The sequence below is a fragment of the Salvia hispanica genome, chromosome 3 (genome assembly GCF_029641045.1).
Source record: "Salvia hispanica isolate PSC_SH4W2 chromosome 3, Shi_PSC_v1, whole genome shotgun sequence".
Taxonomy (NCBI): Eukaryota; Viridiplantae; Streptophyta; class Magnoliopsida; order Lamiales; family Lamiaceae; genus Salvia; species Salvia hispanica.
Window position 1 is genome coordinate 25,957,003 of NC_142694.1, and position 25,760 is coordinate 25,982,762.

A 25,760-nucleotide genomic window follows, 5' to 3' on the forward strand; every position below is an offset into this window, starting at 1 on the left:
ATGCGCGCTCCACGTCCTTGCGCGCCGACTCCTGCCTTTCCGCAAAGTAGGCCTTCCTTTCATCACTTGCGTGCCTGATCGTCTTCACAAAGACAGGCCACCTAGGGTATATCCCATCCGCCAAGTAGTAGCCCATATCATGCCGGTTGCCGTTGGCCACAAATGAGACGGTTGGACCGATGCCCTGACACTTTTCGTTGAATAGGGGCGACGAGTTGAGGACGTTGAGGTCGTTGTTCGACCCGGCTACCCCAAAATATGCATGCCAGATCCACAGCCGGTAATCAGCTACGGCCTCGAGGATCATCGTGGGATTCTTTGACTTGTAGCCGGTCGTGTAGGCCCCCTTCCAGGCAGTCGGACAGTTCTTCCACTCCCAATGCATACAATCTATGCTGCCTAACATCCCGGGGAACCCATGCTACTCCCCGTGCATCTGCATCAAATGCTGACAATCTTGGGGAGTAGAGCTTTGAAGGTACTGCTCACCGAAAATGTTTATCACGCCTTCACAGAAATACTTCAGACATTCCAGGGTTGTCGACTCACCGATGTGGAGGCACTCATCCCACATGTCTGCCGCGCCTCCGTAGGCCAACTGCCTGATTGCCGTCGTGCACTTTTGAATACGGGTGTGGCCGGGTCTGCCAACCGCATCGTGCCTGAAGCGGAAACACAGATATCGACGCTCCAAAACGTCAACGATACGCATAAACAACTCCCTGCACATTCTAAAACGCCGCCGGAACATGTTTGCGGGAAACCGCGGGTTCTCTGAAAAGTAGTCGTCATACAGCCGCTGATGTGCAGCTACGTGATCCCGATCAATCACTGCTCGGCGGTGGATAACCCGTGGAGGGCGAGGTATCGCCTGCTGTTCCACCCTACGCATGTACCGCTCCATCTCGCGGTTCATGTAGGCCTCCATAGCCTCGTTCATCCTCCGTTCGTACTCCTCAGCATCCCCACCACTACCACCACTGCTACCACCCGCGTTACTCATCGTTCGATGATGCTCTTGTACAGAAAGTTAGAGAGAGAGAAAACTCGTCAAAACAAGTGGTGCAAATGAAAATGAAACTAAAATCGCGTTTATATAGGTTTTTTAAAAAGAAAAAAATCGAAATTCGGTGCTGGCCGATCAGGCCGCCACAATGGCGGCCAGCGCATCGGCCAGCCTACACCGATTTTTTCGCCGATTCGGCGTTGGCCTGCTCCAATGGTTCGGCTAGCCGGCATTGGAGATGCTCTTAAAAAAAAATCGAAATTCGGTGTTGGCCGATCGCTGTCCGATCGGACCGCCACAATGGCGGCCAGCGCATCGGCCAGCGCCACGCAATCGGCCAGCCTACGCCGGTTTTTTCGCCGATTCGGCGCTGGCCTGCTCCAATGGTTCGGCTAGCCGACCGGCTAGCGACGCGAATCGGCTAGCCGGTTGGCTAGCCGGCATGGGAGATGCTCTAGAAGGCAACCAAAATAAAATCTTTACAAATCACAAACTAATGCAATTGCAAAATTAATGGTGGACTCTTATATTAATACTTTTGTTTACCTTTCCATAATATTTAGGTAATATTAACCTTATTTAAATATTATTTCAAAGCTGTGACTTTTATAGGATTGAAGCCCGAAATTCGCTTGAAGGCCCGCTAAATTCTTATTAGGCATCCATATATAGGTAGATGGGCTTACCGGAGTTAAAAGATTTTGGGCCTTGTTATTTCATTCAGGCCTTGATATTGTACCATCAATCATCCCCATTAAAAATGTTACTCTCTTCATTTTATTCACCGCACTAAAAATGCTATACGGAGATTTTTTACATAAGATAAAATATAGTAGTAACAATTATAGAAATATTTTAATCAGAAGAAAGAATAGATATTTTTTATTTTAAATATGAAAAAGACATCTTAGTTGGATCAAATTGAAAAGAAAGTGGTACTAGGAAGAAATAGAAGGGAATGTTAAAGTCTTGCACAAAAATTTCCACACAGAGTTGAAAAGGACTCTGCCGATCCACATCCTAGAATTTTGTATATACAATACGGTTATTTCCATTATATAATGACTTTTTCTTCAAATTAATGTAGGAGCAATGATAAGTTACATGAAAATGAATTGTGCTTGCATCATATTTGAAACCCATTTTTTAATTTATCTAGTTCTACACCGTTTGCGCATATTTCATCAATTTCCAAGAAACGTGCATGTATTATTTATTTTTGTTATATATATAAAACTCACAAACCAATTTTCAACAAATATAAATTTATAATTTCATAAAACATTTAAACAGTAGTATATATTTGAAAATTCAAATACAAACGAGATAGTGAACTGAACTTGATTATAAGCTTTAATTTGAGGTTGCGACATCGCTGACGTAGGCTTGAAAATGACGTGGAAGTGGGCAGTACACTTGCCTTTACTCAGTTGCGCCATTTCACTGTGAAATTGCGAGGTTGCAAGAAGACGTTAAAAATAGACTGGTGTGCAATTAAATAGTTACAAATATCAGTAACTCTTTACATTACAAAATATTGTAGGCCATTTTTGACATTGACCATTGGAAGAAATGGAAAATGACTTGACCATGATTCAATGAATGCCACCAAAATCTAACGGGAATAAAAGTAAATATAGCCGCCTAAATCCAAGATACAATGAATCTGCGGATAAAACTTCCCTTACTTACAAATTACTGTTATTCTCATACAATGTAGATAAATAATTTCATTACTACAGTAGTAACATCTATACTTTAATTTGTCTAGTTTTATACTTGCATATTGGCAGACAAATGTTTTTTTTTTCACAGTTATTGTATTTGCATCATTCTCATTTAGTCCACATTACACCCAAAGTTTTAAGTTATCTATTTTTTTCACAATATCAAATAAACTAATGAAACAAATTGAGATTAAATTTTTATGCAATTTGATCAGTTAATGAAATCAATGACTATTTTGAGGTATTATAATCGAATTAAATAAATAAAATAAAAATCAATTATATCGTATACTTCCTCCTGTCCCTTCAAGTAGAAGTTCCATTTTTATATTTTCATCTAGTCCTTATTAATTAGAATTTTTATTTCATTTTTAATATTTTTGGGCATCATATTCCACTAACTTTTTCTACCATTTTATCTTAAAACCTGTACCAATGAAAAATGAGACTTATAATGAAGACCGAAAGAAACACTACCAAGAGTGATTATTAGAATAGTATATTGAATAAAGTACGTGCGTAGCATAACATTTCTTGAAAATCAAGGATATCGGTTACATATAAACCCTTCAATTATGTACTATATAGGAGTATCCAGTAATGCTTTGCACATGGACTATGGTGGTTCTCCCACTAACTTCAAAATTGGGATGTGTGTAATATTCAACATAGGAAACACGTTGGAAACGACATTAGTACTAGTAGTAATTCATTTCTCACAATTAACATTTTTGAGTCGATAAATGGAAGAGAATAAGAGCATCTCCGATCATTCCACTAAACTCAAACTCATTTTAGTGTAAATCTGACACTAAATATTGATTTTATTCCAACCATTTACACTAAACTCATATTCTCTATATTATGCCATTTTTACTCACAAAATTTGAATTTTTTTTAGATTTTGATTTAGTGTAAACCTAAAGATAGGTATTTTTTTCTCAAAAACCAAAAATATGATTGGTTTGTTAGTATTATTGAAGCTAAATACCTATCCTATTTTAAGTTTTAGTGTACCATTGGAGATGGTCTAAAATAAGTATAAATGAGGATCTCCTGCTGCAGATGTTTTTCAGAATCTCAATATATGTATATGTAAAATAAATAATATACGTAGATATAGTTACATTTAAATTGAAATACAAATAGTTTGGCACCTTGTTTGTGTCTTGTAGCTGGAAAGATAGAACCTCGCGAATTGATGATTTAGGAGAAATTAAATATTGCGATAAGAAACAGCGCATGCGTAATTATCAAATGTCATATTAGCAAGACAACTTGCACGTCACATACAAGAAAAATAAAAAGGTGTCCACTTGATCCACAAGTCTCTTTTATAATTAGGGCCCCCAGCTACCCTCCCACATTAATTACGAAAATAATTGAGAAGATAAGATACTATACACACTTTAAGGATTACAAATTATCAAGATCAACATAATTAATCTTTCATACACTTATAAAATTAGTTGTTTATATATATGAAGGCATAAAGCATACACATCTTCAAGGTATAGAATTATAGAAACATTACAGAAATACGCGAAACAAATGGGAGTAGTTACTGAGTGTAAATTGTATAATAGTAGCATTTTTAAATTGAGTATTTTGTGTTTATATAGAGGCGGCTCTAGCCTCTAGGATAGATGTATGATGTATTATAAATCGACATTCATAATATAAATTTATAATATAGTAAATAGATTCACAATCTTAAATGGGTATTTTGTGTACACTTATATAGGCTCAGTTAGGTAGAATATTCTTATTCACTTTCTGATCAATGTATCAAAATTATTCACTTATACATATGGATACTATTGAAGGAATATGCCAAGAAAAGTCGAATTAAACAAAATGGATATTCCTTTATAAAATAAAAACAATCAAGAATTTTGTTGATATGACAAGTTAGTTTACCGTTCTAAAAGTGCAATGCATATTACCTACACAATTAGGAAAAGTTTAGGTGTTTTGACTGTTTATCTAATTTATAAAATTAAAACCTTACTTTTTATTTATTAGTATTAAATATTTCATATTATACCTCTTTGATATTCACCAATAAAAATCTTATTTAATTTTGAAGAATTGAAAAGGGGCATTCTGGGAGAAATTTAAATGAATTTATAAATTTGAAGACAAATAATATTACTTCACATATATGCAATTTTTTGAGCGAGCGCATTTGCCCCACCTAGGTGTTACATGGGCACTACTGTCCTAACATGGTCTACGCCCGATGTGAGTAGGACGTGATCACGGTCGACGCACCATGGGATACTATGAGGAGGCACGGGGTAGATGGCGGCCATCAACTCACCGTCTTGCCCAACTATTTGATTTTGTTCATCTCCACAAAAAATTGGATGCCTTAATTATGATGGTAAAATAATAAGAACGGATATTTTAAAGCGTAAATAGTGTATCTTTTGCTATCTAAGTTTTGGAAATTTTTATACTCCAAAGAACTAGATTCAGTCCAACTTTTATACGTATGATCTATTTTTTGTATATTCAGCCAAATTAATTACGTTGTCAATTACCAATGAACATCCATTCTCACCCCCTTAATTCGGGAATTCTTATAACATTGTCCTAACCGTCGAGAAATATAGGAAAAAAAATTGAAATGCGTTCACATACAGTTAATTAGGAGTTGGTTATTTGGTAAGAATCGGTTGGCCCATTATATTTTGAACCCATTGATCATCGAATTTCCCTATCCTTTTGTCTCATCTCGTTAGTTAGTTCTTAGTTCACATGTCCCACAAAACGAAAAAAAAAAAAAAAGGAATAACCAAAATCTCAAAAGATTACATCTAACTCGTGCAATACCGAATTAAAATCAGATTAATTAAATCACCAAAAAATCCAAAAATAAGAGGCCCCCTTCCCACCCCCTTCCGCCCGCCATCTCACGTGCTCCACTTATATACACACACATCACTCCCACCCTCTCTTCATTTCTCTACCTCTCCGCTCTTATCCTACTCCCCCCCTGCGCACGTTATCCTCCTATGGCCCTCGTCCGCGATCGCCGCCAACTCAACCTCCGCCTCCCTCTCCCCTCCCCCTCCGAGCACCGCTCCCGCTTCCCCCCGCCCCTCCCCCCCTCCGCCATCTCCGCCGCCGACCTCGAGAAGCTCCAGGTCCTCGGCCACGGCAACGGCGGCACCGTCTACAAAGTCCGCCACAAGCAGACCTCCGCCGTCTACGCCCTCAAGGTCGTCCACGGCAACAGCGACCCCGCCGTCCGCCGCCAGGTCCTCCGCGAGGCCTCCATCCTCCGCCGCACCGACTCCCCCCACGTCATCAAGTGCCACGGCGTCTTCGACCTCCCCGGCGGCGACATCGCCTTCTGTATGGAGTACATGGACATGGGAACCCTCGAAACCCTCCTCCAAAACGGCCTCGTTTTCACCGAATCCCTAATTTCGAACCTCTGCCGCCAAATCCTCACCGGCCTCGAATACCTCCACTCGCACAAGATCGTCCACCGCGATTTGAAGCCCTCTAACATCTTAATCGATCAGAAAATGGAAATCAAAATCTCCGATTTCGGCGTCAGTAAAATTTTACAAAGGACGCTCGATCCCTGCAATTCCTACGTCGGCACGTGCGCCTACATGAGCCCGGAGCGCTTCGACCCGGATTCATTCGGATCCAAAAACTACGACGTCTACGCCGGCGATATATGGAGCTTGGGGCTCACTCTATTGGAGCTCTACGTCGGCCATTTTCCGTATCTGGCGCCGGGACAGAGGCCGGACTGGGCGACGCTAATGTGCGCCATATGCTTCGGGGAGCCGCCGGCGTTGCCGGAGGGCACGTCGGGGGAGTTTAGGAGCTTTGTGGAGTGCTGTTTGCAGAAGGATTCGAGCAAGCGGTGGACGGCCACGCAGCTGCTGGCGCACCCTTTCGTCAGCGGCGTTGATTTGCAGTCGTCGGCGTGAAGAATTTTTAGGGGATTTCAGATATAGCGAATCCTTCCTCTTTTTGTTCCATTTTTTTTTTGTTTTTTAATTTTGGAAAAATCGTAGGAGAATTTCTCGTGTATATTCTTTCTCTGAATCATGATCCATTTCGACGGTACAATGAAACAACCATTGAATTGCTGTAGAAATTGGGAAAAATTAATCTAATTTGCTTTAGTATTCAATACTCAATAGTAACAAGCACTCGATTCAAATTTCAAATTATTTACTCTCTTTTCAATCTTACAAAATGGAGTACTCCCATTAAAATTAGATTTTATGAAAATTGGGTATATTTTCAAATTGTGAAATTTTAACAGTCCAATTTCAGTACCAAACTTTTTCAAGAGACATTTGTGTTTTATGTTTCTCAAGTACTAAGGGCACCCACATCGCGTGGGTGTCTCCATCTCATCTCGGAGAGACGAGATGACAGCGATGCAAGCTCCGTCTCGTCGCCATCTTGTCTCCGTCTCGTCCTGCGTTTCGTTCTGAAAAGGCAGCTGGCGAGCTTGGCGACGTGACGAGCTGTGGTTCGTGCGTGACGCCCACTTCGCCGGCCACGAGTGGGCGTCGTTTATATCCGTTAAAATTGATTTTTTTTTATTTTTTATAAAAAATTCAAAAAAAATTCAAAAATTAAACAATATATATAAAAAAATTCCAAAAAGTATACTAGCCGTTTATAGTTGTTTATAACCGTTTTTTTTCAAATTTTGTAATTTTTTTACAATTTTTTTAAAGTCTCCAATCACTTCTATAAATACCAAATCATTCCCACAAATTATCTATCATTAGACAACTCTTTCTTCTGCTTCTTTGCCTCCATTTTTTTTAGTGGTGTGTTTTTTTGTTTTTTTTTATGATTTTAATTATGTACTTTTTTTTTATATTTTTAGGATTTTAAGTTGTAATTTTATTTTATTTAATGAAGTGTGTTTTTTATTAATTGGATTTGTTGAAAAAAAAAAAATGAAATTGAATGAATAGTTAAGAGATGAGATGGTTAACAGATGGAGGGATGTAGATGCTATCTCTTAGTTAAGAGATGGAATGAAAAGGTACAGTGGGCTCATGAATAGTGAATAGATGAGGGGGTTAAGAGATGGATAAGAGATAAGAGATAGCGTTGTGGATGACTATATACTCCCTTCTGAGTATATAGCAGATGACATGTACAATTGGTAAGATGTACTGTTGGTAAGATAGGAGAGCAAGATAAAAAATAATTTGAGTTTTGTTAGGAAAAAATAAAATTTATTTTATTGAAGACAAAATGTTACCAAAAATATTTTTACAAGATATGACCAAAATTATGAAAATAGTCTCTTTTTGTCTGTGGGATGCGGTTTGGAAATATTCGGGAAATCCACGGGGAGTTGCAAAACTACAATTTCAGTTGAAATCTCCTAACATAAATATTGATTCATTAAATTACTAATGTAATTTCAATGACAAATTTATGCTATATATATTGTGTAGCAGTTCACTCACTTCTAAAAATTTATGCAATCATTGTATTGCAGAGAATTAGCTGTATAACACTTCCAATTCAATAATTTTGAAACGATTACGTAACGGAAAAAAAAAAGACAAACAGAAAGTTAGGTGGTTTCGAAGCAGATTCATTCGGGTCGGGTCGGGTCGGGTCAGGGAAGCGCCGCCACTAGCTTCCAAAATATAGTGGCTTCATTTAAAGCACGTTTTAAATATAGATGGGCCACGTGAAAGGATGGCACATTTATCCATAATGCTAACTTTTTTATTTACTCTTTGGTTGCCACATTGCTTTCATGATTTGAAATAATCCACTTGTTGGCCTCCTCTACCTTGTAGCTTCGCTTACCTTTTTATTTTTCTCATTATTAAACTCGAAGATGGACCATTATTACTAGTTTTATATTAGTAACAAATAGTGAATCATACTCGCGGATGCAATAAATCAATCATTGTGTAATATATTCATTACAGCGAATAAAGCAATTCTCATTTTTCATTTATTTGGCATAAGTAGCTTTATTTTGGAAGATAATACTCTTAGGACTTGTTTGGTAGCTATGTCATGTTTAGACTAGACACGATATCATTATGATAGTAATCATAGTTTCGATTAGTTAATTTACATATATTGGGTGTTTGGTAGATTAAGATAATTGTGAGTTATCTTATTGTAGTGTTTGGTACAATAAGTCACAAGTAAGGATTAAAATTATGATTGTCAAAATTATCCTCATTAGTTTAAGTTAATTACTAAACTATCATCATTTTGCCCTAATAATTCCTATAAAATCATTTTGTTTAAAATTAACATCTTTTCAAGCTAAACTCCTTACAAAAATTAGCATCTTTATATCAAAAAACTTATATTTATTTTGGTATTCTATTTTTGTGAGCATTAATAATTTTGGACAAATTTTATGAATAATCAATTATTATTTTGGACAAATTCTATATGAAAATATTTTATCAAGTACCAAATTTTATATGTTCAATTTTTTGAAGTTTAAAATGTTATGTTTAAAACAAAAGTAATTGCCTTCAAGTATTACGTAATTATAAGTATAATATAATATAATGTAAATAAAGTAATATAATGAGAATATAATATGATTTAATGTAAAGTAATATAACGAGAACATAAAGTAATATAATGAGAATATTATAATATAATATAATGTAAATAAAATAACAAAGTAATATAATTAGAACAACAAATTGACATCAACAAAATTCTTAATATGATTTAATAGGAAAATGACGTCCTTCAATACAACAACTAAGTAAAATTGATGGGTTAGAAATTTTGATGGGTGAAATTGTATTTTGCTAACTTAACTAGGCTTCCATGATAAATAACATAGGATTTTGGGTAGTTACAAATATGACTAAAACATAAGATTTTCAGTGGGCTTTGTGCGGGCCGGAAATAAAACACGGGCTACTATGTTTGGTAACATAACTACCAAACACACAAATAAACCTAGGCGAAACATAGCTACCAAACGGCCCCTTATTGTCTCAAGAAAGACATACTTTGTGGATAACACATAATTTTAGCGAATGTAATTTAGTAGTAGTACGAAAAGTAGAAAGAAAAAAAAATATAATATAATATAGATTATAGAGAAAAAAGGATATTGAAATCATTATTAAGAAATAAGAATAGTTGAATGTATTATTAATGATGATTTATTTAAAGTGAAATTTGCAATGCGACTTTTATTATAGGATAAAAGAAAGTGTGATATTTTTCTGGAGGAGGAATACCGATGTTGGTTAGATAACTTTAAAGAAGTGACGAAATATTAAATACACCAAATCAATTACTCCATGTTTTGCAACAATAAAACAATTGAAATACAATTACGTACTAATCACATAAAGCACTATTCATATTATATAGGAGTACTTTGCAACGTTAGGTAGATGGGGAACAAATATGATTGAATAATCCTATACATCTAAAAGTAATAAGCGAAAGTTCAACAGAGATGACTTCGAATACCAGTGTCAATCAAGTATCCGCAAGTGTTACTTACACGAAAAAACTACATCTATCTTAAGTACAAATATTTAAGTCAATCTAATAAATGATTTGGGTTACTCTCATTGTGACCGTTTAAAAGAAAATAAAAAAGGAGATTCTATATATAGCCATGCCTTTTTTATTTCTATCGCCTGTTGGCTTGAATACAAAAAAAAAATTACTATTAATCATTGTATTATTTTGACCTTACAACGCATAAGTATGGATGTGCTTCTATTTTTTATATGCAACAGTCGAATTAGTGATGTGATTCATTAACTTCTTGTTTAATTTAGTATTTGTGATTTTGTTGTCTGTCAATTATAATTCACGTGATTATGCACCGTTATTGCGGTTTCTAAATCGGTCATTATTTAATCATGGGTATTGGTAGTGCATATTGATGTTACCTCATCAACGAAATTAACAATATTACTGGGAGTCTACTAAACATCCACATCCAATACATTCTCCTATGTAATTGATTTACTTTCCATAATTAGTATTTTGAATGTAAAAAATCCATTTGAAACACGTAATGATTTCAAATTTCGCTCTAATAGTTAAAAAAGTATATAGAAAGAAATAAATTAATAAACCATCCTAACACACACAATTCAATAGGAAGTAGAGGTCGTATTAAAATTATTTTGGATTTGAACTGGTTTGGCCCAAATTAAAGTTGCTTATAAATAATGTTATATCCTCGGCCCAAAATCAGTTCTGATGCCAGATTCAGAGTAATGGAATATAAAAGACATATTCTGAAGCATTTTATGCAGCAAAAAATTACTCCCTAATCAGATCTTTGTGCTTGGAATCAAACCAAAACATCCATTTCCTATTTTATATTCAACTTCGGAGGCCAATTATGAAGAAATCACATGGTTAGGGCATCCTCATAACTCATTGCAGTGATTGACAACTTAGTGTCGTAATGTTGTAGCCTTTTTGTAGTCAGGAACAACTGGATTTCAAAATGTTCGTGTAGCTCTTCACTCTGAAGAATAACCACACGACGACATGCTTATTTCATTCGCTAAGCACGCTGTTGCAAATGCCCTTTCTACCTGGACCTTCTCCACTTTTTCCACCCATCACTTTTCTTCTTTAATTTATTATTTCCAGATCCATGCACGCCATTAATTAGGACGTCGTGCCATTGGACCAACATTGTTATTTCATTGAAATCTACATATCTCATGGGTTCCATTCAGGGACGGATCTAGCTTATTGCTAGATGGGCAAATGCCCTTGCTCAAATTTAACTACATATATATAAGAGGTAACTGCTTTTAAAGTCACCAACTTTTCATGAATTCCGGTTTTTCCCACGAACTTTAAAAAGTTCGTGTAATGTCACGAACTTTTTTGTCGTTTGCCATTTTCTCATGTCAGGTTTTTCGGTCTAATTCAAACTGTTCGTTTCCTATTAAGACAATGTCCAAATTCTTTTTTCTTACTATCGTTATCTTCGTCTTTGAAATAGCTTCGCGTGGATACCTTGTACGCCTCAATCGGAACTCGGATGAAGAAGTTATGGCCATTATGATGGTACAAGGTCGCAGCCTTCATCAAATGGCCATAACTTCTTCATCCGAGTTCCGATTGAGGCGTACAAGGTACCCACGCGAAGCTATTTCAAAGACGAAGATAACGATAGTAAGAAAAAAGAATTTGTACATTGTATTAATAGGAAACGAACAGTTTGAATCAGACCGGAAAACCTGACATGGGAAAATGGCAACCGACAATAAAGTTCGTGACATTACACGAGCTTTTTATAGTTTGTGGGAAAAACCGGAATTTATGGAAAGTTGGTGACTTTAAAAGCAGTTACCTCAATATATAAATATAATTTGCTATAACATTTTTTGTATTAATCTTCCATTAATTGCCTCTTCTTGAATGTTTAAATTATCTTCATGTATATTTTTGGCGCTCTTACTAAAAATTTCTAGCTCCGTCCCTACTTCCATTTATTCGAATTCATTAAACATAAATAGGTCTTTTATGACATGGTACATCGGCCGTTCTTTTATCAACAGCCAAATCACAAAAAGATTGCGTCTTATTACTTTAAACCATGTTTTTTTAATTACAATTATTTAATTAAAACAACTTTCTACTATTAACTAATAAAGTGATGATAAGCAGTAAGTTGCGTGAAGCTATTTTAATTTGAAATGTTTTAATTGATGTAGAAATTTCGGAGAGTTGCCGCCACTTTCCCTATGCGGTTTTTTAGCAAATGATCACATCAATAGCATAATGATGAAGTGGTTAAATTGAGTAATATGTTTGGCAATTACCCATTTTGTTTACCGTAGAGGGTCAGTGCTGGACCAAAAATGGAAAAAAAACAAGGAGAAAAAAAAGAGAATCTTTAGAGCTATGATGATGCTAGTTTGAGCTGTTTGTAACTCATTATTGACATTATCTCTATTTAACACTGATTCCTGCATGTTCATCTCCCATCTCAACTATTCCAAACCAAACTATAACAAATGGAATCTCTCAGATTTGCTTCCCACGTCAGCACTCCGGTTACTCGGAGGCTCAGCCTCGGAAACCGGGTCGGGTTCAGAATATCCGCGCGGGCTGGGGCAGAGCCCGATCTCAGTGTGACTGCAAACGGGTTGAAAATGCCGAACCCCTTCGTCATCGGGTCGGGCCCTCCCGGCACCAACTACACTGTCATGAAGCGCGCCTTCAATGAAGGCTGGGGCGCTGTCATCGCCAAAACGGTACCGTTTTACTACACCTCTTTCCTCATTGCAAAATTCTTAATTGGCCTGAATATTGTGTGTTTTCTTACGATTCTGGATGATGATTACAAGTAATTGAAGCTTGGTGATCTGGATTTATGCCCAGACAAATACAATCAATCATAGATTTATAGGCATGATCTCACCTTTTATAGCCTACAATTTCAAAAAGCTTGCTTAAAAATAGGAATACATCTGATGAAATGGTGAAGAAGGAGAGAGGTTTGATCATGAACAACATGTGCAGGTGTCACTGGATGCTTCAAAAGTTGTGAATGTGACGCCTCGATATGCTCGATTACGGGCTGGAGCGCCCAAAGGGGAGATCATAGGATGGCAAAACATCGAGCTCATAAGCGACCGGCCTCTGGAAACTATGCTGAAAGAGTTTAAGCAGTTGAAGGAGGAGTTTCCGGACAGGATACTTATTGCTTCGATCATGGAGGAGTACAACAAGGCTGCGTGGGAGGAGCTCATTGACCGGGTCGAGCAAACTGGAATTGTAAGCACACAGGATCATCTTTCACTGATGCCAGCTTCCTTGTTACTGTGTTGATGGCCTCTTTTTGCAGGATGCTTTTGAAATCAATTTTTCGTGCCCTCACGGGATGCCAGAGCGTAGAATGGGCGCTGCTGTGGGGCAAGATTGTGCACTTTTGGAAGAAGTTTGTGGATGGATCAATGCCAAAGCTACGGTTCCTGTTTGGGCAAAGATGACTCCAAACATCACAGACATCACAAAGGTTTCGCGTTTTATACTTGTTAGAAAATGAAGCGATTCTATAGGATGGCTCTGCTGGTTTATTATACATAAGGTGCAATTCGTTTTCTGTTTGTACAGCCAGCCAGAGTATCTCTGGAAGCTGGATGCGAAGGGGTTGCTGCGATCAACACGATCATGAGTGTAATGGGAATTAATCTCGACACCTTGCGCCCAGAGCCTTGTGTAGAGGGGTAAACTTACAGTGTTACGGATCAACTTTTTCTCGATGTAAACTGTCTCCACAAGCTTCTGAATTTTTGCGTTGTGTACGGACTTAGATATTCAACTCCTGGGGGCTATTCAGCAAAGGCAGTCCATCCTATTGCACTTGCAAAAGTGATGAGCATTGCACAGATGATGAAGAAGGAATATGCTGGTAAAGATCTCTCGCTTTCTGCTATCGGAGGAGTTGAGAAGGGGAATGACGCGGCTGAGTTCATACTTCTTGGAGCCAATACAGTTCAGGTTGGTCACAAAAAAAAAGTATGAGGCTTATTTCTACTAAGATGAGTAGCTAACAAAATCTATGCATTTTCTAGGTCTGCACGGGCGTGATGATGCATGGATACGGTCTCGTGAAGACGCTTTGCTCTGAGCTGCAGGAGTTCATGAAGAAGCATAACTTTTCATCTATAGAAGATTTCATGGGGTATGAACTCAACTTTCTCAACATCTTTACATGTGCAGGAGCCTAAGTGTTTTTCCACGTTCTTCTGTTGTGCTCTTCTCTGTATACGATCAGGGCTTCGCTCGACTACTTCACGACCCACATGGATTTGGTGGCAAGGCAACAAGAGGCAATTCGCGAAAGGAAGGCCACCAAGAAAGGGCTGCAGTCGGATAGAGACTGGACAGGCGACGGCTTTGTCAAAGAGTCGGAGAGTATGGTATCAAACTGATGAGTCCTGATCAAATGTGAATCTTTTCATGTGTATGCCTGTGTCTGTAGCAACACAAAATTCAATAATGGAAAGCCCAAGTTGTTCTTTTAAATTACTTGTTTCATCATCTTGAAAAGCAGATTTCTGTTCCATTTTGTCTTCATGCTAGTACAATACAATTCCAGCATCATTCATCAAGCAAAGGGGAGAACTTGAAATTTGATTTGATATTTTCAAATCATGTTGAATATAAGGATTTTCTATAGGGAAATTGGTCGTTAATATCATGAACTTTAGCTGAATTTTGGAATTTTCTACAAACTTAAAACTTAGTAGTAAAACTAAGAACTTCGTTGTTCTTGATGTTCATCATTGTATAGTATCATATTTTATAAACAGTTCCAACTTCTAAGAGAGCAGCATTAGGAATATTGAGTGCAACTGGAGGCTCCCTGCTGTTCTTATCAAGAAAAACATAAGTCATCACCAGCAGTCTCTTGAACAAATTCGAGCCTTGCCTCGCCATCAAATGAGACTGCCCTAAGATATACGCCGTCCCGCTTTCCCGAGCGTCGATGATCTCTTCCAGTTCCTGCCTAACTGACGCGCGCATCTGAGGGCTCTTTGGGGGCAGCATGAATCGGACTCGTTTCCTGTTCACCGGAGGAGGAGGACTGCCACTGCTGCCTGATGGACCATGCAGCAGACCACGTCGAGACTCGCTCTCCCCCAAGTTCGGACCGCATTCACCCGAGCTCGTCTCTGTCACGGTGATCAGCCCGCTCCCGTTGTTCAACGGGGTCCCCAGAACAATCATCCGACCTTCGGGTGAATTCAGAGCTTCCTGATCATATTCCTCCCTCGCTATGAACTCTCCGATCGAGCTGATTATTTGGTCCTCGAAGTCATCCGTGTCCCTGACGTTGTCGTGGTATCCGTAGCGTACTATGCAGCGGTATATTTTGTACTCTTTCGGGCCGACTCTGCCTATGAGGTACCGCCTGCTCGAGTGGACGTACGGCACCGGTGAAGCCTTGAAGGTTACAAAAACCAGCACTTGATGAAATGCAGGAATATTAGTGATGAAATGAGTAAAGAAAGCAGGGATTCCCATGTCGACATCGGAATAGACGAAGCCGATGCCCGGCACCCTTGAAACCCCAAGGCCGGGGCTGTAATCCGTTAGCCACTCGATCGATACCTTGTTCTCCACATCGGATTCATACTTCTTGAGAGTGCCATAGTGCCAGGAGGCCATGATCGTCATAAAGAATAAGAATAGGATGATCAAGCACCAGGCTCCGTGGAAAAAGCTCGTCAACGTTGATGAGAGATATATCGCCTCAATGGAGCCAAAGAAGAGCAGAAAACATACTGATGCAAACAAATGCTTCTCCCAGTACAGTGCAATCACGAGCGACATTAAGCAAGTCGTTACCAGCAAGCCCACAGTAACAGCCAAACCTGCCATCAGAAACGACGAGAACAGCAAATTTCTCAACTAGGAAAAGGTCGAGTAAGCTCCATTGATAAAGAGATAATGCTACGAGAGAGTCATACCTGTTGCTTTTGCAAGCTCTGATATATCATGCAAGCCAATGGTGAATGCTATACTCAAAATCATAAACATCCAGTTTGCATCGGGGACATAGACTTGCCCGAAAATTTTATCCGACGTGTGAACAACTTTTACTCTGGGGAAACAGTCAAGTGCCTGACACTGGTGTATGATGGAGAATCCAGCTGTAATGGTTGCTTGGCTTCCTACAGCCGAAGCAAACAACGACAACACAGCAAATACATGCTCCAGACTCCCTGAAATATCGATCATTGTCAATAATAAGAACTGATGATCCAGGGCAGAGAGGGACATATGAGGACAGACGAATCTTACTATTAGGTATAGATTCACTTAGATGAAATGCACCATCAACACGAAGATTCTTCGAGACAAATGCAGCTTGTCCAGCATATGTTAACAAAAGGACGGGATATATGAAGCATATGAATGTTATCTGCATTAGAGGAAGAGTTTGTAGTTCACAATCTTAGAGACAGGGCTCAGAACTTCTCAACATTTTTTAGATTTTGTAAAAATTCAATGTGTGTCAAGTTATACTTACCTTGATAGATTTCTTGGAAAAATGACCTAAATCTGCAAACATTGCCTCCGATCCTGATTACACGCAGCCAAAAAGAATATTTAATGTCAATAATGAAATGTTACGACTGTGCAGACATTGAATCAATTAGGATGCCTGATCCAACCTGCAATGCATAATACAATGCTGCTTAGGAGTTTCCAGTGTCGGAGATTAATTTTCTTCATGAACCTCAGCATGTATACTGGGGAGACTGCACGGAGGATCGAGGCATCATGATGAATAATATTATAGAGGCCAAACCCGCTGATGAAGATGAGCCATGTGATGACGATTGGAGCAAATAAGCACCCAATTCTCTTGGTTCCGTGATGCTGCAAAGTGAAGAGGCAAACCAATATGGCACATGCGACAGGAGTCGGTACATCTGGATATATTTAGAGAAAATCAGAACGTTGAATGAATAGCTTAAAAAAGTACTTACAATCCACTCAACAACTTACATTTCTTCAAGGCATTTGCCACATGGTCCTCTGTTTCACGCGAGGAGAAAACTGGTGAAAACAGATAACAGCTTTTAGTTTATATAAAAGAATACAACTATAGTAATTATAGTTCAAAAGATAAAATTTCCTGTTTCTGGTATATGCATCAAAGTCATACCTTTTGATATTTTCGCCATTGATCGTCCAAGACCAGATGTTGCTGATAACACTGCACTTGAACACAATTTAAGATTAGTATTCCGGTCTTATCAGTTGCAAATAATTGTAGTTTACTCAATGAAGACTATATTTGAAAGTAATAATTTTATCAAACAAAAGGCCAACCAGAAATTGCTGGCGTAAGAACTGCATCGCTTAGTATCATGCAAGCACCAAGCAGAGCAAGGAATAACAGCAAATAGTGACTGCTTTTATATTTCTCTATAGCATTTCTCGCTTTATTTTCTGGTTTTCCCTTGGATGGATCCGAAGAGACCTCCTCTTCTTCTTGATTCAAGATCTTGCTCGAACCCCTATTGGATGGAATCAGCCCCACTTTAGCATGCCTACATAGTAACGAATATAATGAAAATGGACCACCTGCAAAAAGATCAATGAAGTCTGAGTTTCAAAATGCACACCAACACTTACAGTCCATCCCCCAGCTCAATAAAGCATCAAGATCATTACCTTCTCCGTCGTCATCAGCCTTCAGTACAATGAAAGCATACTTCAGCAACGGAATGATGGTTAGGGTCCAGAAGATAAATGAGAAGAGTTCGTGCATTTCATCTGGTGATGAAATTTCCCCTGGGTCAATTGATTCGAGTACATATAAGGGAGCCGTGCTCAAGCGGCCATATATTACACCAAGGCTCTGAAATGACAAAATGAGTGTCTGCATCCATGTGTCTTTCTGCATATCCACAATATTGTTAAAGTCCAATACTATTCAGGGCCAAAATTCAAGAATCATAAGACAGACAATGTACAAATTTGCATCAACCAGTTTGACAAAATACAAATGCATTAAATACAAAAGATAGAGCAAAGTCAGTAACTGAAAAACAAAATCAAAAGGAAATTTATGGTTTAAGAATCTGTCCCTAATAAAAGAGATGCTTAGCATTTTCCTGTAAAAGAATTCCTTATCTCTTTTCATGCGAATAAGACCACAGCACAGAAATTCCTTCTAAAAACCATTCTGAATTGGATACATAATTACTGTAAATAAATCCATTTTATGTTCGAGCTTTTGGAATGAATCTTCAGTTTCGTTCCTAATGATAAATCCTGCCAAACAAGGCTGTTATAAAAACTACCCCCAGCACAGTAAATGGTAAACATAATGCAAACCAAGAAAAGATTCGAAGATCAATCAGAAACAGCAAACTTTCAATACATTAGATTGTAAATGTTGATATGCATTCAAGTATGTACCAGCGCAGTATGCATAACACTGTCTCGAATCATTTCCAAGAATGTATGAAAAATTTTATCTGCTCATTATTCAAGTATATAAAGGTGAATGCCTTTCTCAACTCCATTATTTATGTTTCATTGTTTCTTTCATCAATGCCTGAGGAAGTAGATGGGAAAATTTCTGTACAGAAATTTCTAAACCTAGAGATAAAACCTTTTACCCTAAACTGAAGCAAAATTAGGCAAAAGATTAGTTGACTACATATACCACCACAAAATGTTATGGATCTAAATTAAATAGTCTTTGTTGCCTAAGCCTACTTTTGCCAGCACCTTCACTCTAACTCAGATTTTCCCAGCAGTTGACTGAATTTTAGCACTTAATAAATAATATTATCCCCAATAAAATAGTAACTTACTAAATTATATCCTCAGTCAGTACAGTGACAAATCAGAGAAATCAATGGTTGCATATGCAGATAAGCACATAATTCATCAAGAATAAATACCACACATATATAGGCCGGCTGAAGTGGAACCACATCTCCAGAATTTATTGCAAAAATTAGAATCTCCGAAATTTAGGAAATAATTCAATCCATACATTTTGCATAGAAAATATAAACAAAAATAAAAGCAAAAAGGAATGTTTTCTCATAAAGCAAATCCCAGAAAATGAACAGCAGCGGAGAAAAATGTTGAGCGAACTTACTCTAAAATTTACAAAAATAGGCACAGAACTTATGGCCAGAGCATCCATTGATCACATGAGAGAATTGAAGAGCAAGGGAGCTTGATTGCAGAAGAAAAGAGGCCAGAAACAATTCAGGAAACTGTTTTAATCTGGCATGAAATTTGTTCGGCGAAGAGGAGTATAGCTGGATAGCAACACAAGAGTGCTCCAAAAATGTGGTCTTGGAAATCTAGAGGGATGAAACCAAGGGGAAAACGAGAGAGAGAGGGCGACAAAACCAGTGGGAAAACGTGAGGGATAAAGTGATGAGAGAGACAGAGAGGGAGGGAGATTTGTACAAATATACATCTATTTGCATATAAATAATTAATTAAATATAATCATTTGAGTAAGTGCATGCATGCCTAATCAACTAATGTACTATTCATATTCACCACACAAGTTTTAGTACATAATGAAATTGATAAATAAAAGTGATAAGTAAAAATATTGAAATATTCTTACTTGAAAATAAACTCCTATCACATTTAGAAGAAAAAATAAACTTTTCAAAAATATAATTCGACTAGTTTTATGGGACTGACCAAAATATAAAAGAACACTACTTTTTTTAATTAAATGTATTTTGCAAAAGGGATTTCAAACGGAAATTGAATAAGCAATTACTATGAAATATAATTTCATAAGTTGAAATCTGAATTATCGCAAATAATCTACTGTGCTGAAAAAAAATTGCTGGAGTTGTAAATGAGAAATAACAGAAAAATATAGTAGTAATTAAATTATTGTTAGTACAAAATGTGATTTAGAAATAAATAAAAACTTATCATAAGTACTCCAGACAGTAATTTTTAAATTTAAAAAAAGAATTATATTTTCATGGAATATTAAAGGAAATCAGAGTAGTATTTCTGTCACTTCAAACTGTTGGAACGGAACGGCAAACAGTTGTGTTTTTGTTTAATAGTGACAAAAGCAATAATTACCTGTTGCCAAATCAAGTTGTTTATCTAATTGGCAGTACTAAATTCAAATTAAAATGTAAATGATGAAAATCAATCGATAACCAAATTTTGTACAATTAAAAACTAGTTTATTTTTAAAAAATAAATTTATTTATCCATTTAATTGAAATATATGGATGTATATATAGTACATGGAAAGTGAATAATATTATGACCATATATTTATGATTTGTGTATAATTTTTTTACTTTTTTAGAACCATAAAAATAATTAGTGCATATTTTAATTTAAATTTTAAAAACAACAGAAATAACATTCAAATATAAAAATAAAAAATAAGGTTAAAGGCTAATAAGTCTTTTTAACTTGTCCAATTACTACATTTATTATTTTAAATATAATTTATACATCAAATTATTAATATAACCTTATTTTGGTTGTACAAAATTTGGTTGTTTATCATCACTCGATGAAAATTGATGGTGTTTGGATACTCTTGGTCAAATATTGTGAGACGAAAATTGACTTAATGTTTTTAGTATATAATGATATAGAAACATTTTATAAACAAGAAGAATGCAAATCGTGTAGGATGGTAAGCTTTGGACTGGATGATAAATAGTAGACTAGTAGTATTAAATCACCTTAAATATACATGCAATTGGTATCATGTTTGATAAAAATTCTCTACATTTAGAATTTATTGCTATGTAGTACTCCTATGTCGCGGATTTATTTTGTATTCTTCCTCATTTCCCCTATATTTTGTGTTCTGGAATTAATGATACTAGTATAATTAGGTAACGTCCCTTCATATGTCTTGTTTACTATTGAATTCCTCTAATGATGTACTAGAATTGATGTACTACATTGTATCTTTTCATAGTACTGTAGTTTTTAAAAGAACAGAAATTGTTAGTACTACATATTTTTGGACATATATATCAGTAATTTCAAATTTTGGTTAATCTAGACGATATGAATCCATTCAACACTACTTTGGACATATATATAGTGAATCTCGTGATGGGAACTAATTTTATATTCAACAAAATAAAGTTGGGTGTGGCCGTAGACATTGTGATGGGAACTTTAATTTGGCACTAGCTTAATTAAGGGGAAATATAATATAAAGTAACCATATGGTTTATGGTTTCCAGTTTGAGTTGGACAATAGAAATTTAAAGATATTTTCAACTTACAAATTATTATCCATGTGAGCCGACAAGATATAAAAGTGAGTGTTAAGCCACATGCATTTCAAATCTGCCTAATTCCATTTATTGTTCAAATCTCATCCAACTCGGATCAATTATACTTCCTCCGTTTTCAAAGAATATGAATATTTAGGTCAGTACAAATTTTAATGTATAGATAGAAAGAAAAAGTTTTTAAGTATTATTAGTATAGAATGAGTCACAACTCATTAGAGAGAAAATAGTTTCTAAAATTAAAAAGTTCATACTTTTCAGAGACGGACTAAAAAGAAAATAGTTCATATTTTTCAGAAACGGAGGAAGTACTATATTTTGTAATTTTAATTCTTTTAAATTGATTATATTTTAACATATAAATAAAGACATGTAAAGTAAATAGTAGTACAAGTATTGTTTTAAACAATTTATTGATTATCAAGTGTATGTAAACAAGCTATACCGTGAACAGATATAGGCATCTAATATAATGCAAGTACTCATACTATATGCTGATTCAAGAATGGATTATTCATCGCTATCAGAATTTGGTTGGGCTTGTGTTGTAACCATCACATTGAATTTACATTGTTAAACAATGACAACAGACAAGCTTCAGTTATTCAAAGAGTGACAAAAGAGAGAATGTCCCACATTAAAAAAATAATATTAGAAATTCTTTATATTCTGTAGCTTAAATATAGTAATAGTACAATATATTAGTTTGATGATGCAGGGTATCCAAAAAAAAGTTATATATGCAAATTCCCTTTTAGGGCATCCACAGTGAGACGTCCTAAGCGATGCCCTAAGCGACGCCCTATACACCGCCACGTCAGTATTTTATCCTCCGCCCATTCCACCTGCAGTGGGGCGGACTATAGCCCGCCCTAAGCGACGCCATAAGCATTTTATCTATTTTGAATATTTAAATACTTCAAAATTTGAAAAAAAAAACTTCGTTTCATTAAAATTAAAACGTTACAATACGAAATTAAAAAACTACAAATTCTCAACGGCGGCGGTTGCGGTTCCAAACTTCTTCAATCATGTCGGTCATGAGCTGAGTGTGGTCTAGTTGGCTGCGCATTGAGGCCTGTCGCTGTAGAACCGCACCGAAGCCCATCGGTAATCCTCGAGTGACAGGCGAGGTCGTCGTGCTGGAGTTAGATCCGGCTTCATCATCCACCCAATCGGTGACATGTCAACGTTCTTGTTCGACTATCATGTTATGCATGATGATGCACGCATACATGACGTCGACGATGACTTCCTTGTACCAGAAACGCACCGGACCTTTCACGATTGCCCACCGCGATTGGAGCACCCCAAAGCCCGCTCCACATCCTTCCACGCGGACTCCTGCTTTGCCGCAAACAAGACTCTCCTCTCACCAATTGGGCAGCTGATCGTCTTTAAAAAAAAAAGCCCACCTTGAGTATATGCCATCGGCCAAGTAGTACCACATATGATGTCTGTGGCCGTTGGCAGTGAACTCGATGGTCGGGCCGCGACCCCTGCACTGATCGACGAATAGGGTGGACTAGTTGAGGACGTTGATGTCGTTGTTCGACCTGGATACACTGAAGTAGGCATGTCAGATCCAGAGGCGGTGGTCAGCGACGGCTTCCAGAATCATCGTAGGGTGGCTGCCCTTGTAGCCACTGGTAAATTGGCCTTTCCACCCCGTCGGGCAGTTCTTCCACTGCCAGTGCATACAGTCGATGCTCCCTAGCATCCCAGGGAAGCCGTGCACCGTCTCGTGCATCCGCATCAGACTCTGGCAATTATCAGCAGTCGGGCGTCGCAAATATGTGTCGCCAAAAGCCTCCACAACTAACTTACAAAAAGTCTTGAGACATTCGCGGCCAGTTGTGTCCCCGACGTGAAGGTACTCGTCGAACATATCAGCTGTTGTGCCGTAGGCCAACTGGCGGATTGCAACCGTGCATTTCTGCAACGGCGTAAATCCGGGTCTGCCGATCTCGTCTTCCTGATACAGGAAGTACTCATCACGTCCCTCCAACGTGTGCACAATGCGGAGAAAAAGATCTCGGCTCATTCTAAAACGTCGGTGAAAAACATTCGGGCACCACCTTGGATTCTCGGCAAAATAATCTGCGAACATACGTTCGTGCGCTACGTCGTGCTCGCGGGGACATACGTCCGACGTCGTATGGGGCGAGGGACCCGCGCCACCGCCGCCGCCGCCTCCTCCGCCGCTGCCTGCTCCCGCTGCATTTGTGCCAAACATTCCGCCGCGGCTTCATTAACGGCATCGAACAAGGCTCGAGTCAAGGCCCGTCTGCAGCCATCCGATGTACTCAAATCGTAGTCGCCGGGATTCATTTTTGAGACGATGAGAGAGAATAATTGAAGAGAAATTGAAGAGATATGAAATTGGAGTGTGTGAAATGGTAGAGAATTGTAGTGTTTAAATAAGAAAATTTTTTAGAAAAAAATCAAAAAAAAAAAAAAACAAAACGCGTGAGCATCGTCCGCGATGCCACAGTGGCAGGCGATGAGCATCGTCCGTGCTTCGTCCGCGGACGATGTATCGGGCGCGGACGATGGTTAACCCATCGTCCGCGATGTTGTAGTGGCGGACGATGCGACGGACGATTCGTCCACCCCACTGCGGATGCCCTTAGGCGTTTTTTCAATTTACTTTTATACTCTTCAAGTACATTATATTCTCCATTTATTATGCTTATTGTTTCCCATTTATTTAAATTCTTCACTTATAACATATGAATATATTCATTCTACACTTTTATATTATTGTTGTTTTCATATTTTTACCATAAATTTATGTATAAAATAATTTAAGATTATTAAATAATTATCTTTGCAATGTAAGAATAAATGTATGATGAATATATCATATAAATATATCTATTCTTTTGTAGTCGACACCGTTTTTAACGATAGTCATCCTATAAATCTATAGTTTGTATTGACCATCCTTAATTATTTCTCTCTCATTATCCATCTCTCTCGTAATCCCAACTATTTATGTTGTGGTTTTTTTTGGCCAACAACGATACCAAAATTTGGATTGGATTAAAAAAAAAAAAAAAAAATTTCAAATAAATTTATGGCATTTATATATTGAGTACATTTTTGAGTTCATTATTACGATTACAAATGTTTGGATCATCAATTTATCAAATTAAATGGATATTAACTCAATTTATCTTCATGTAGTGTTATTGGATCATCGCTGGAGTTTGGGAGATAACGAAAATGGGCTTTAATGGGCCCAATACGAGAGGGTTAGAAAATGGGCTTATTTAAAATATCTCACTCGTAGTTAGCAATTAACACGTGTATTTTGTTAATAAAATATTTGGAACGGCAATAATGAAATAATTGTTCTATCCTCCAAAAATAATTTATTTTGTCAATTTCTGTTTTAAATTAGTCTGCTTGTATTCATGGACTTTCACTTCATATTAAAACTCGTATTGTACTCAAAATCTTTATTTTTAAGAGATGGAGAGAATAATAATCACGGAGTCCAGCAAAAGTACCGAAAACAATGCTTCAATGTTGAAATAAATCCAAATCCGTGTGTGAAACCCTACACTTACTCTCGTTTCATTCATTAATTATAAGCATGCATTGTGCAGTATACGAAATTGGAGTCCCAAAAAATTGAAGGCGCAGATGTTTAGTCATTCGTGACACGACACTGATCATAAAGGGAAGAAATAGTCTTAGGACCACATTAATTTCAGACTCACCAATATCAAATTATTGGAGTATCTTACAATATTCACATTTTGTTTAAACATTGTCGTAGTTGGTGGACTAAAACAACATACATCCTAATATCCTTTTTTACACACTCCGATTCAGGAGTTTACATATTTTTTGGGAGTATATATATTTATCACCGTATCCGTCCAAAATCAATAGTTTTTCTTTGTTTATTTTAGCTTCATCCACAAAATTTAGTCTTTTTTCATTTTGAATAATTAGGCAGATTACTTATGGCTACCTGGTCTCCTACTTTTTCTATCTCTTCTAAATTCTAGTATAAATTTCAATAATTTTTTTTTTCTTAATTTACTAGTTTTATGTTAAAATAGGTGTGCCCACTGCCAGGATATAATGTACCCTTAAAGCATCTCGAAGGGAAAGATAAATATAAGAGAAAGAAATAACTAGTATTACATTTACTTTTTTCTTCATAAAAAATCAGTTTCCAAGAAAAGAGGTATTTATCTTTTTCCTTTGAAATTTATT

General features: G+C 37.1%; 3 protein-coding genes across 4 annotated transcripts; 2 read left to right on the top strand and 1 right to left on the bottom strand.

Annotated features, from left to right (window-relative positions):
- Window positions 1-5,731: 5,731 nt before the first annotated feature.
- Window positions 5,732-6,895, top strand: LOC125210094 (mitogen-activated protein kinase kinase 9-like). The gene has a single exon (XM_048109674.2). The coding sequence runs from the start codon at window positions 5,754-5,756 to the stop codon at window positions 6,687-6,689; it is 936 nt and encodes a 311-aa protein (XP_047965631.2). The 5' UTR covers window positions 5,732-5,753; the 3' UTR covers window positions 6,690-6,895.
- Window positions 6,896-12,600: 5,705 nt separating this feature from the next.
- On the top strand, window positions 12,601-14,760 carry LOC125214107 (dihydropyrimidine dehydrogenase (NADP(+)), chloroplastic-like). The gene is made up of 7 exons (XM_048114990.2): window positions 12,601-12,983; window positions 13,252-13,506; window positions 13,577-13,747; window positions 13,846-13,958; window positions 14,046-14,232; window positions 14,307-14,416; window positions 14,510-14,760. The coding sequence occupies exons 1-7, from the start codon at window positions 12,744-12,746 to the stop codon at window positions 14,664-14,666; spliced, it is 1,233 nt and encodes a 410-aa protein (XP_047970947.1). The 5' UTR covers window positions 12,601-12,743; the 3' UTR covers window positions 14,667-14,760.
- Window positions 14,761-14,919: 159 nt separating this feature from the next.
- Window positions 14,920-19,665, bottom strand: LOC125214106 (potassium transporter 10-like). Of its 2 annotated transcripts, none has more exons than XM_048114989.2 (10): window positions 19,370-19,665; window positions 17,926-18,151; window positions 17,581-17,835; window positions 17,414-17,464; window positions 17,254-17,304; window positions 16,917-17,177; window positions 16,772-16,824; window positions 16,543-16,663; window positions 16,209-16,463; window positions 14,920-16,112 (listed from the first exon to the last, which is right to left on the bottom strand). In XM_048114989.2, the coding sequence occupies exons 1-10, from the start codon at window positions 19,415-19,417 to the stop codon at window positions 15,031-15,033; spliced, it is 2,403 nt and encodes an 800-aa protein (XP_047970946.1). In that variant the 5' UTR covers window positions 19,418-19,665; the 3' UTR covers window positions 14,920-15,030. The 2 variants fall into 2 exon arrangements, with proteins under 2 accessions (XP_047970946.1, XP_088924470.1); XM_089068344.1 differs by lacking the exon at window positions 19,370-19,665 and adding an exon at window positions 18,676-18,790.
- Between the last annotated feature and the right edge of the window lie 6,095 nt (window positions 19,666-25,760).